The sequence below is a fragment of the Callorhinus ursinus genome, unplaced genomic scaffold (assembly GCF_003265705.2).
Source record: "Callorhinus ursinus isolate GAN/ISIS: 27379988/994484 unplaced genomic scaffold, GSC_fseal_2.0 scaffold39, whole genome shotgun sequence".
NCBI classification, from domain to species: domain Eukaryota; kingdom Metazoa; phylum Chordata; class Mammalia; order Carnivora; family Otariidae; genus Callorhinus; species Callorhinus ursinus.
Genome location: NW_027397101.1, coordinates 4,615,605 through 4,628,040, shown reverse-complemented (window position 1 = coordinate 4,628,040; position 12,436 = coordinate 4,615,605). Strand labels below are relative to the sequence as shown.

Genomic DNA, 12,436 nt, shown 5'->3' with positions numbered 1-12,436 from the left:
GCATCTGTTTGCATGTGTGCCCATGTGTGTATGCGAGCGTGTGCATGTATATGCATCTGTTCGCATGTGTGCCCATCTGTGTATGCGAGCATGTGCGTGTGTGCATGTATATGCATCTGTTGCATGTGTGGATATCTGTTTATGTGCGTCCTTCCGTGTGTGTGGGTGCATGTATTTGTGCTGGTCTGTGTGCATATGTGCACATGTGTGCATCTGTGTGTGCATGTGTGTGCACGTGTATGTGTGTATGAGCACAACATGCCTTCTGAAAGCCATCCCAGAGGAAGAAGGGTAAAGGTCCATAGGCTCTGTGCCACCCAGCTCTTTCCTCCCTGTGCTCCCCAACACAGCCCATTTACACAGCCACTCTCCTGATTTTCTCACAGGACGAATGAAGACTGAGAAATATCTATTTCACTTTGATGAGCATCAAAGATAGGGACAAATTCCTGTCACATACTGAGGACAAGGGTAGGATCTGAATGGCCACTTTTATCTCTGGGGGAATTGAATCCAGGTAGGGAAAAGGCCAGACACACCACGAGAAAGGAGTGACCGTCTGCCTGTGGGACATGGGCTGTCATGTGCCATGTTCATTTGGACAGTTGCCTTCGAGGGTGAGGCCAAATAAAGCCAGATGTGCTTTCCAAGCAAATAACGCCTTCCTCTTACTAATACACATCATTCAAGCTCCTCTAGAGCTCCATCATTTTCCTAAAACAAAAAACTAAAAAAGAAGGGAAAAAAAAACCAAAGATGTTCCCAGTCATCTGAAGAAGGCGTCACGGTGCGCTGAGCCCCTGAGACACCAACGGCAGCCCGGGGAGCTTGTCTGCAGGTCCAAGCGTGCAGAGTTGCTTAACAGCAGCTGCTGCTCTGGACAGGTTCCCGATAACCACCTGAACTAGGCTACGGATTCCAGGAGGATGACACTGTGGAGCTTCAGCTGAGCTCAAGTCCATGACCAGATCACCTACTGAATGCCCTCTCTGAGTGGCTGTGTTGCTGTATACAGTAAAAACAAATCTAAGGGGGCAAATCTGAATTCCCATCCGCAGCATCAAAAATGGAAAGGCTTTCGCATTCAATAAGCCAGTTGTTTTTAAATACGAAAGTCTAGGATTATCTTGCTAGGTATTTTATTTTATTTTTTTAAAGATTTATTTATTTGAGAGAGTGTGTGTGCGAGAGCAGGGACGAGGGGGAGGGAGAGAGAATCCTCAAGCAGGCTCTGCACTGAGCACCGAGCCCGCCACAGGGCTTAATCCCATGACCGAGAGATCATGACCTGAGCTGAAATCCAGAGTCGGCTGCTTAACTGACTGAGCCACCCAGGCGCCCCTCTTGCTGGGTATTTTAAAGGGCATATTTAGCAAGTGCACTGTTTGCACTTAGGCATGGGGTGAGCACCCATTCCTTTCTTTAACTTAGTGCAAAGTAGCCTGAGTCCTTCCACCTTCCCAGGGGACAGCTCATCTCAGATGCTGTGCACATAGTAGCAAGCTGTGCATGCTGTGGCCAACTCCAAAGGTATTCAAATAAGTGCCACAGTGTTCCTTGAAGCCACTCTTTATTTGTTTAAAGACTCCTGGAAGGAAAGCCAAGTTCTTGATGCTGCTTAATATTACATTTGGCTTTCCCTTTAAGCCACTTACCTAACTGACTTGGCAGGATTAGAATGGGATAAACGAATAAAGCCACCATCATGGCAGCTAATGGCTAAGACCTACGATGTTGTGTTTCCAAATTTCCAGAATGCGGAGATTGCCAATTTCAATTTTCATTAGAATTAAACACATAATAGGCGAGAGGAGTAATTTTTTGTAGGAGTATAATTTTCCTGCTGTTTCAGATATTAATTCTCTTACCTCAAATAAATCATAATAAAATTCTGCTAGCTTCATGTCTGCCATTTATAAACAAACACTTCCCACATTCAAAAATTTAATGCTACCTGGACTTTCTTTTTAACACAATCACAAAAGAATAGTGTTTGCCTTTCATACAATTACACAGCTGAAACCACAGGAATATCCCAACTCTTCTGTCTTATTTGGTAAGAAAAATCTAGATGGTGCTCAGGGAAAAGGGAAGGTGTTTGCTAAACTTCTAGAAGTCAACATCTGGGGTTTTTGGAGCATGTAATTATTTATTTCCATTTCTTTATTTGCCAAATGATAGTATTCCCTTGGTCTTACCAAATTTATTTAGCACAAAAAAGGGTTGTGAATGCTTGACCATAAAACTTTCAACGGGTGAAGCTAAGAACAGAAATCTGGTTCTCAGATTCTCAATGAGGTGTTTTCCTGAAGACTTAGTGCTCCAGAAAGATGCTCTCATTTGACCGATGTTCTGGGATTCCTCTACAAGAGGTCACACACACACACACACACACACACACACACACACACACACACACTCTCCCTTTTTCTCTCCCCCTCTCTCGATGTTCGTAAGTGACAACCTGGCTAGGTAGGAAGTACTTATTAATGTAATAATTTTCTGTTACTTCAGGACGTTATTCAAAAGCCAAATGTAAAATATAGCGTTAAGTGGAGAGCCCTATACGACGGAATAGGTCCCCATGAGTAACAAAGACTTTGAACAACGACGAGACGCAAAGAGAAGGCTGGCCCAAACCCAGAGGCAGGTGGGTGGACGCACATGCTGGTCCCCGCAGAGATCCCCGCCGGCATTACCTTGTTGGAGATATCCAAGTTGCAGCTGGCTTCACAGAGGGCCACCACAATAGGCACGTTGCCATCTTTGCAGGCCACGTGAAGGGGGGTGTTGCCGTGCCTGTCTTGGAAGTCGACAGAACATCCCTGGCTGATGAGAGTCTGGATGACCTCCATCTGACACCGTCTCACGGCAAGATGAAGAGCGATGTGTCCATCCTGCAAGAAGCACCAGGGGCCGTGAGCACATTCCCTTGGGCATGCGGGCCTGGCTGCTCACCTTTCCAGCTGCCACTGGGCCAAGATGAATTGGTAACTGCATTGCTAGTGCAAAGCCCAAAGGAGGCTTACAACACAGACTTTCCTCCTGGTGGGTGGGTGAGAGGCTTCGTGCACCCCACTCTGAATAACCACAGACTAAGCTGACCCTCAGCCTGACTAATCCGGGCGTGGACAGTACAATCAGATAGAAACAGCCAACACTTCTTCTTGTCCCTGACTTTATAGAACTTAAGTAATTGTTGGTACTTCAATGGCCTGTTTTATCAAGCACTTGAAAACCACTTTTAAAAACATTTGCTCAGCAGTCTTTACTAACTTCCTAAGCAGAAAGACTATTCTTTTATCTTACCCTGGGGGAAACTGAGGAAAAAAACATGGAAAGTGATGTGCTCAAGGGCTGTCGTATATATTAGGGGCAAATATAACATGCTGAACCCAGGCATCCCAAAAAGACCAGCCTGATAATTCCCTCCACTTGTTACCGATTCCCTGGCGAACAGACATGTTGAGTTCCCTGAGCCAGGGAGAGATTTTGGGGACATGTCTGTGTGGGGACTCCGGGCTGTGACAACCAAAAAAGGTCTTCAGCCATTACAAAATGTCTCCTGGGGGCAAGCTTGCTCCCAATTGAGAACCACCTCTCTGTACTAAGAAAATACTCCACAAACGGCAGTTGCTAACTTAACTACATGTAGCGTCCCTAATCTTACTATACAGAGTAACATCACAGCCTCACGTAAGTACAAACTCACAATAAGAATAGGTTATGCTGAATTTGCATCATTAATAAAAGAAAAACTGGTCTAGAATGGCAATGATGAGACAAATAAAGGTGGGTTTTGTCTTTTTACAAAAGAGCTGGTGATGAAAGTAAATAAACTACCTATTTCTTTGTTTATCTATGAAGTAATAGTGAGTTGCCAATTTTCGTCCTAACCGAAGATAGACTTAGGCTCACTGTACCTGCTCCAAAGCGAAAAAGGCTAAACATAAAATAGACACCTGAGTCATGTGACTGTAAAGTGTTATATACCCCAAATGAATATTAATTATTAAACAGGATCTAGAAAAGGCCATAGAACTTCTGAAACAGGGAAGACAAAGATCACTGTAATTTGCTACATTCGAGTTTGTTATTTTAGGTAAATTAACGGAGGAGGCTTGTGGTCCCGCCAGCCCCCTAGATCACCTGCCGGGGAGTGTGATACGTTTCCCCACAAAGCACCTTGTCGGAGGCATTAAGGTCGGCTCCGTGTTCCGACAGACACTCCACGATGTCGTGGTAGCCCCGGGCAGAGGCTGTCAGGAGGGGCGTCTCTCCTTCTCGGTTCTTAATGTTCACATTGCAGCCGGCTTCGCAAAGGGCTTTGGCCACAGAGTAATAGCCGTGCCAGGCAGCACAGTGCAGGGGGGTTTCTTCTTCCTGGCCAAAGAGATACACACATAGAGGAGACGGACACAACACGCGAGTGCGCACACGCTGAGTTCCAGCCATCGTCGGCAGCCACGTCCCGGAGCACGGAGAAGAAAGCTCGTGGCCCCTGGAGCAAAATGTTCATCTGAAATAATGGATGTGGGTCTGACGTCTCTCCATTAGTCTTCTTACCTTCCACACTTGTGTGTTGGACAGATTCGGTCTTCCCTGCAGGTTACTAACTGACTTCCAGGAGCCCCCTGGAACCGTCAGCTCGGCCCCTCTGAACGAGGGAGCCCCCGTGTGGGTAGGTTCCTAGCATCTTTCTTGTGAAAGTGCCTTCACTCACTTCATCTGAGACTCCTCACAGTAGGAGAGCACTTACCCAAGCAAGCATTCCTGCAACTCTCTTAACCCCTCAAGATGTCTGTCATGGATGTATCATAAAGATGAGTCACATAATTTATTGTTGCTCTGGCAAAGAAGTGCTGAGATAATCGGGCATTAACAAGTCACTGGAAGGACTGGCGGCCAGGTCTACAGGACTGTCAGGCCTGTATATTCACCATCAACATCATTAGACACGTATGTCTGTCTACAAGAGGTTGTTACATTGTAGTGCTTACGCATGACTCAGGGAACAGACTGTGTGGGTTTGAGCCCCGGCTCCACCATTTAGGAGCTGTGTGAGCTTGGGCAAGTCACTGACCCTCTCTGGGCCTCAGTCTTCTCTTCTCTAAAATGAGGATGGTAATAGTAGCAACCCACTGGTAGGGCTGTCCAGAGGAATAAATGAATGAATGAATGAATGAACGCTAGTCTTTCTGGTTCGAGGCTGCCCTCTAAAATCAGAGCAGAAAACCCAAAGGACCCAACTATATCAATCGGCTATGTGCACATCCATGCAGCAAGCAAGCAAATGGAAGGACATCGACTACCATGACCCACCTTGTCCTGGAAATTGGGATTACAGCCAAAGCTGCACAGTAACTGAACCACATCGGCGTGGCCATAACGAGCTGCCACATGAAGGGCTGTCTCTCCAGACTGTAAAAGAAAGAGCCAAATTCAGCAGACTGTGGAAACTAAATGCCCAGGACTGGAGGCCACATCCCACGCATGCCTGGCTCCAGGTCTTCCCCTTTGGGGCCCCCACCACCCTCAGGCCAGAGTCCCCTTTGGTGACTGGGCCCAGGACCCTGGGGTAGGATGTGTCCCACATAGCTAGTGTTAAACCCACACACATAGCTCATCCTGTTTGTCACAAAACCTCCTAAGCAAGAACGCTTTCCCCTTCTGTGATGGCGGTTCTCAGTTCTCTTTATATATCGATGCTCATAGCCATGTGATTTCTTTTTAAAAAACACAAAACTCCCTTTTTAATAGTACGTTATTTAAACAGTTTTATTTATGAGCAAGTTTCTGATTTCCCTGTCTATGTTTAGAATGTTATTTCTTACATTCTCAGAGATTCTAAAAAACATCACTGTTAGCCCACAATCGCATTCTGTGAATTTGTAATACGTGCAATTTCCTCAGGATATTTTACTTATATCTGCCCAAAACTTGTGAGTATAAACGGATTTAAAACAAGATATTTGATGCTACCTGGCCCAAAACTGCCATAATATATATGTGTGTATGTGTGTGTCTTTGACGTGAGCATCATCCCTTAGATACAGAGCAGTGCACAGTCCATACAACTGTATGCAGCAGTCCTGACTGAACATGACAAACCAGTCTACAAGTATCAGGAGCGGAGCGGGGTTGCACAGTAGAATGCATAATGGATGAGGAGGTACGAATGCTACGTATGTGTTCCTGCCCTGCCAATGAACTCACAGGACTGTTGGGTGAACCGAATGAAGTAACAGATACATGAAAGTAAGGTTATCCTGCTAAATCAATAATTTTTATATCTTTGCTCCCAAAAACCTTATTTTCCATGCAGTCTCGTGAATCATTCTAGTGCCCGTGCTTGTAAGATCCGCACTGGCAGCTACTTCAGAGAGGAGGAAGAGGAGAAAGGTACGTACACACGGCAATTCAATAAAAGAATCAGGACTCAGGTCTGTTTCTGGTCGTCTGTCTAGCAGAACCTTGAGTTTCCATGTCAGGGGGAAGAAAATTCACTGCTTGCATATTGTGCCAACTACCTGGCAGATTTCAGCTAACTGCAGATTTTAATATTAGACCAAGCCAGCAGCAAAAAGAAACTTCTAAATTAAATTCTCTGCAGGAAGATTTTGGTCATGAGCCCTTTTGCTTTGGGTCCTGATGCATATGGCAGGTCAACACTCATATGCAGCCTCTTATCACTTCCCACGGTCCCTAAGAAAAGAAGTGGCCTTACCTTGTCTTTAACATCCAAAGGGCACTTGTTCTCATTGAGAAATTTCAGGGTATCGACGTGGCCATGCCGAGAGGCCCAGTAGATGGCATTGGATCCGCCCTGTATAAAAGCCAACGTGGAGTCACATTTCCAGATCCAAATGCATGCATCACTCAGACTCATTCTATTTTCCTTCGCAGGTGACAGCACCTTCAAAAGAGCAACTTCCAAAAGGAATAAACTCCCATTTTATTTTTTAGTTTTGCCGAAAAGACCAAGGTTACGTAAGATGTTAACAATCTGGGAAGCTCTCTGTCCTATCTTTGCAACTTTCTTGGTAAATCTAGAATTATTTCAAAATGACATTTTTCTTTTCTTAAAACCTTCGTTTCAATTTCTGGTTAGAACTTGCTTAAGAATCAGATCCAGTCCACTTACAGTTTTGCTGAAAATCTACAGAAGCTGATGGCAGACCCACTGTAATGACTATTCGCTGTTAAACAATTGTGTCTATCCTTCCAATGTGACCTATACCTCAAAGCGTATGTACTGTCCTTACTTTGTTGCCCTAATAAACATGGAGGCAAATTATTTCTGATGAGATTAATTAGGTAATGAAAATTTTGCCAAATGTGACATCTAAAACCGCTGTTGAGTAAATGTGATTAGTCAGGAGTGAATCTGGGGTAGTGCACAAGGTTGATGCCCAGCAACAGAGCCAAGGGGAAGGGAAGTGTTTGCCTTTTTCTTTATAACACAGGTTAGATTGGACCAGCCTGTTAGGCGCACTTCATCCTCCTTTATAGGAAACGGAGAAATGAAGTCAGGGGCCCATGTTATTCTTCTCTGTTACCTCTAACATAAAGAAACAGTTGGAAATACTTAAAAGCTAATTCAGTGGCAATAAAACAAAATTCGGACCTTATCCTGGACATCGATTCTTGAGCCTCTTTTAATGAGCAACTGTAGTATTTGAATATTCCCACAGCCAGCAGCAATCAGTAACGGAGGCGTCCCATGCTGGAAGAGGCAAGAAAGAAAATTTGTTTCAGGTTTGGTGGGAAAGGGAAAGCAACTATCACTGTGGTCCCACGCCACACAGCTTCCTATGCTCGCCAGACACACATCTCTGCTGCATCACAGGAATGGGGAGAGCCAGGAGAATACACAGCCCTTCTCTGCTGGATTCACAGTCAAAGGTGACATGTGCCTTTGCAGGAGGAGCACATTTACAATGTCATGATTAGAGGTGCTTGGGGGGGGGCATGAAGAAAGGCCCTCAGCGCCCTTGACCTCATTTCTAACTCAATTCCCTCTCAACACAGAAGTGATTTCCCCACAGGCTGGCATTTGTAACAGCCAGGGGGAATAGAGAAGTAGAGGGATCCTCTCCACCTCGGACTTGGAGGTGTACACTCACAGTGACGCCCCTGCCCCCTCCCCGTTAGAACAGCATCAGACCTTGTTGGGCTGGTTAACGTCGTAGTTGGACAATGAGCCCAGGAGGTGCTGCAGGCCCGGGACGTTGTCGTCATTGATGGCATGGATGATGGCTTTCATCACAAAGGAGTCCTCCTCATCCTTGAGAGGGACCGTGAAGAGGGAAAAAGAGTTAGCTTGCTGGCCATGATCCTCTTATCGACATAAGAGAAATCAATGCTCATCTGTCAAGAGAAGCATTCAGAGGAAAGTAAGCCACTTCCTCCCCAAATCCACTTGGTCATGAAGGGAAGCAGGAGGTTTCTTTTGGCTCCTGCCATGTTGGAAATTAACACCACCTTCTGTTTACCTGCCTTCATGTCACTTGCATTATAACCCACATAGCACACAGCTTTCAAGACTCAGATTTAGAACGACTGATAACCAACTACCCTCTGTGTATATCTTAGCAATCTTTCAAAATATATAGTCCCCAAACCATGTAGAATATAGCAGGCATAACCCAGACTCTTAAAAACCAAAGAACCAAGGAAATGATACCTCTGATTTCTACAGTCTTTTTTTTTTTAAAGATTTTAGTTTATTTTTAAGTAGGCTCTACCCCCAATGTGGGGCTCCAACTCACAACCCCAAGATCAAGAGCCATACACTCTACTGACTGAGCCAGCCAGGCGCCCCTGAATTCTATATTCTTAATTTGTAATTCATTCAATTATAGAATTGTTATTTTCTAAACACAGTAATTTCTTTCTTCTCTAGGTATAGAATCACATGGCATTCTCTGAAACCTGGTCACAACTAACACACACATATATATAAAGACCCTGAGGGGAAGAAGTATGAAAATAAAGGCCAGAAAAAGGAAACAGATGCATTTCTCATTACAAAGAGAAAATAACTAGAGAATATTAACAACAACTTCATTAAATCTTTGACACTTTGTCAAAGTTTTCTTATAATAATAAGATATTTACCAAATATGGCACATTAAAACTAAGGAATAAGCCAGAAAAATCCCAAACAAAATCTCTGCACTTACAGGGGTATGGCTTCTAATATTTCAAATCTGGAAAAGCATATCTACAGAGGCTGAGTCTCTGCTTTTGGGGCAGAATGGAGAAAGCATTTCTCTGCACTCTGCTTTCTCTTCTCTATGGATCTGAATCCAGACAAACTTATGAGGGTTTTAATAATATTTGTACAGGGCCCATGTTAAGAATGTCACTGGTTTTGCTTTTCCATCACAATTCAAGTTGATGACTAAGAGACATTTGCATGAAAGTGACAGTCAAGAGAAATGGGGTGAATGGGAAGAAGAAGCAGATTGTTGCCACAGGACATCAGGACGATGAGGGAACCTGAGTTGAGGGAGGGGTCATCCCACCTGGAGCCCCCCACACCCCCAAGCCCTCTCCTACCCTAAACTTTGCATTGGACACTTAGATTTTCCCCTAAGTGATTATTCAAGATGATTTTAATTTATAACATTTAATTGTTCTCATCTTACTTAGATTAATAGTTTTTGTCTTGTCCCTGGTTCCACTGTTACCCTCAAACAATTCCCGAACCCGAACTTTCTCTTCCACCCCCTCCTTCTCCGACCTTGCTTTTCTCCCACTCCTATTTTCTTCTTAACACTTCCTATCTCTTTTTACTCTACAAGGCTACGCCTGGAGTCTCAGTGAAGCAACTAGCGTCAGGGGGAAAAGAAGAGCTGGTGTCTGCTGACGTGTGACCCTGCCCATGGAGTCCCTGGAGCGCTTGGGAAAAACTCACTATGTAGTAGTCACGGGAGCAGGCTGGTTCTCACAGAACCACCCTTTCTGCCTTCTCTGAAGTTCCCTCTACCTCCACGGCTCCCAAAGCCCTGCTGTCTGTCAGGGGAGAGTCTTAGTGAGTTCAGATGTGTCCAGTCATATCTGAAGAATTAATCTGTGATTAGGTTTCAGTGTGGATTAAGGGAAAAAATTATGGAGTTGTTCTCAAGGGTGTTACACATGCAATACAATGTCAACAGAGGAAGTGGGTTTAGCCATCTGGTCTACCACCAACTCCCCCAGCAAGCCCCACAGTATTTGCCCTAATTTGTGTGTGTGTGTGTGTGTGTGTGTGTGTGTGTGTGTGTGTGTGTGTGTGTGTGTTGGCAGGAGGAGTGTCTGCCCGTTTTGTACTATTAGGACCCAGTGTTTTCCAAGGTAAGTGGCAATAGAGGACTCTCATTTTATTCATGAAAATTAGAATAAACTCTTTCCTCTTCTGCTGGCCAGTCACTCCTCAAACGGTGAGTGTGGGAGGGATGGGGTGGCGGGTGGGAGTGGGTATAGTGCCAATACAAACAAAGAGAAAAAGAACAAGAGAAGCAACAGAGAACATCAAATCAGCCACCCAGCTCCCTCCCTCGAGCGGAGGAAGAACAGGCTTGACATTTCCGGGACTTCACGTTTTCTGGGTTGTTGAACAAATCAAACAACCTGAACATTTGAAATACACAGTGCTAAGAAAGAATCTCACCAAGGCAAACAGGTTTGCTTACCAGAGTATCATCGCTTCTGGCAACACTCATGTTACTTCTGGACAAGAACGACCTGGATAATCTTTGGCACAGTGATATCAAGCGAACGGATTGCTTTAAAAAAAAGGCAAAAACAAAAAACAAAAAACAAAAAAAACACAAACATAAGATGGAGGGGGAGAGGAAGAAAGAGCGCTTATATAAGGTCACTCAAATTAGTGCAAATGGCAAAGTCTCTGAGCTAGCATTCACTGCTGACGGCATGTTCTTTAGGGGTGGGAGGTCCTATAAGCAGGTTGGATCATATTTGCTTAAAGAAATTTCTAAAGTCTTGTAAGTCAAGACAACAGGATAGAGCTTCTCCTTCCACATTTCATTATTAACTACACAATTGCATAGCCTTCATCCCTTCTCTTAATATGTTCCTCTCTACTTTCTGAGCAGTGGAATCTTACCCTAACAAACCCCTTGCACATCCCCACTCAGAGAAGCATGGTATGCAAGGGTCTTGTCCTGTGTCCTTGTGCCCAGGCAAGCTGGTAGTGGTAGCAGTGTGACTATCAAAATTCATACAGTTGTTGAAAACAAACAGTGGGGAACTCCTTAGCCTATAGGACAAAAATACCCCTGCATTTACTCTCAACAGCAACAATAAATAATTGTGTGTGTGTGTGTGTGTGTGTGTGTGTGTGTGTGTGTGTGTGTGAAAAGGAGAGAAAAAAAGAGAGAAACTTATGGTGGTTCTCTCTACATTTTAAGCCTATTCTCAGGGCTTCCTTCAGACTGTTAAGTCTTAAGTAACCTAGTACTGTGGTCCTCCTCAGCCCTCTCACGTCACCCCGAACCTGATGGGTGTGAAAATGAGGTACATTTCTGGCCCGATGCTCAGAGACAAGGCAAGTACCTGCTTCCTCTGGGCTTCGCATGACCCTGGGCATAGGAAGACATCCTGTCATCTTGTTAACCTTGAATTTTTATTTGTTCAAGGTTGACTGGAATGCCTTTTATTTTTTTTTATTTTTTTGACTGGAATGCCTTTTAGAGCCATGCCCCACACAGCCCCTGCAGAGGCCATCCACACTGTTGAAAAAGTACAACAGACCACACTGCAAATGCTCATGGCCCTGCCCCACTCCCATCTCCACCATTCACAGACCAAGGCTGGATTTACACAAGTTCTGCTATAAACACAATTCCATGTTGCTTACCACGAAGAACAGATTTATTTAAAATGCGGCTTGTTGCATTTAGGAAAAGACTGCACTATAATTTTGTTGTGCTGATTTAAAAATTTGCCTTGGGAATGGTTTTGATTTTTTAAAAAAATTCAAAATTACATATGAAAATCAGAGCTAAAGAGGATTGAAATATTATTTTTGCTTATCTTTTGAAACTAGCCTAACAGTGCAGAAAACTACAGAGTAAATTTAAACAGACCAAAAAAGGATGCACTTTTGTATGGCGAGTATCAGAAGAGATGAGACTGGCCAGAGGCAGTGCCGCAGAGGAAAGAAATTGGTTAATCCTTCCCTGTCAAACACTCTTACTTTCCACTTTTTCCGGGCTGCGAACTTCTTGAACTTCTCCATGTTGACTGCCGACGCCTTTCTACTAAGTGCTTGCTGGGTATCTTTAGGCTACAATTAAAGTCCAAGAAAGCAAATTTAGAGCACTCAAATGATGGAAATGTGTGCCATGACAACTTTTGGAAACCTCTAATTACTTGGGATGCACACAGACTCACCTTGCCGAAACAACAAAACAAGTTGGGATAATAT

The 12,436-nt window shown here is 44.3% G+C and overlaps 1 protein-coding gene across 6 annotated transcripts in view; it reads right to left on the bottom strand.

Annotated features, from left to right (window-relative positions):
- DAPK1 (death associated protein kinase 1) overlaps positions 1-12,436 on the bottom strand; it is a 178,820-nt gene that overhangs the window by 38,603 nt on the left and 127,781 nt on the right. For all 6 annotated transcript variants that reach the window (XM_025851609.2, XM_025851607.2, XM_025851606.2 and 3 more), the window contains exons 10-17: positions 12,206-12,295; positions 10,680-10,772; positions 8,168-8,287; positions 7,628-7,726; positions 6,728-6,826; positions 5,323-5,421; positions 4,186-4,383; positions 2,700-2,897 (exon numbers count right to left, since the gene is read on the bottom strand). In XM_025851609.2, coding sequence (XP_025707394.2) covers positions 2,700-2,897; positions 4,186-4,383; positions 5,323-5,421; positions 6,728-6,826; positions 7,628-7,726; positions 8,168-8,287; positions 10,680-10,772; positions 12,206-12,295 — 996 coding nt within the window. The remainder of the gene's footprint in view (positions 1-2,699; positions 2,898-4,185; positions 4,384-5,322; positions 5,422-6,727; positions 6,827-7,627; positions 7,727-8,167; positions 8,288-10,679; positions 10,773-12,205; positions 12,296-12,436) is intronic.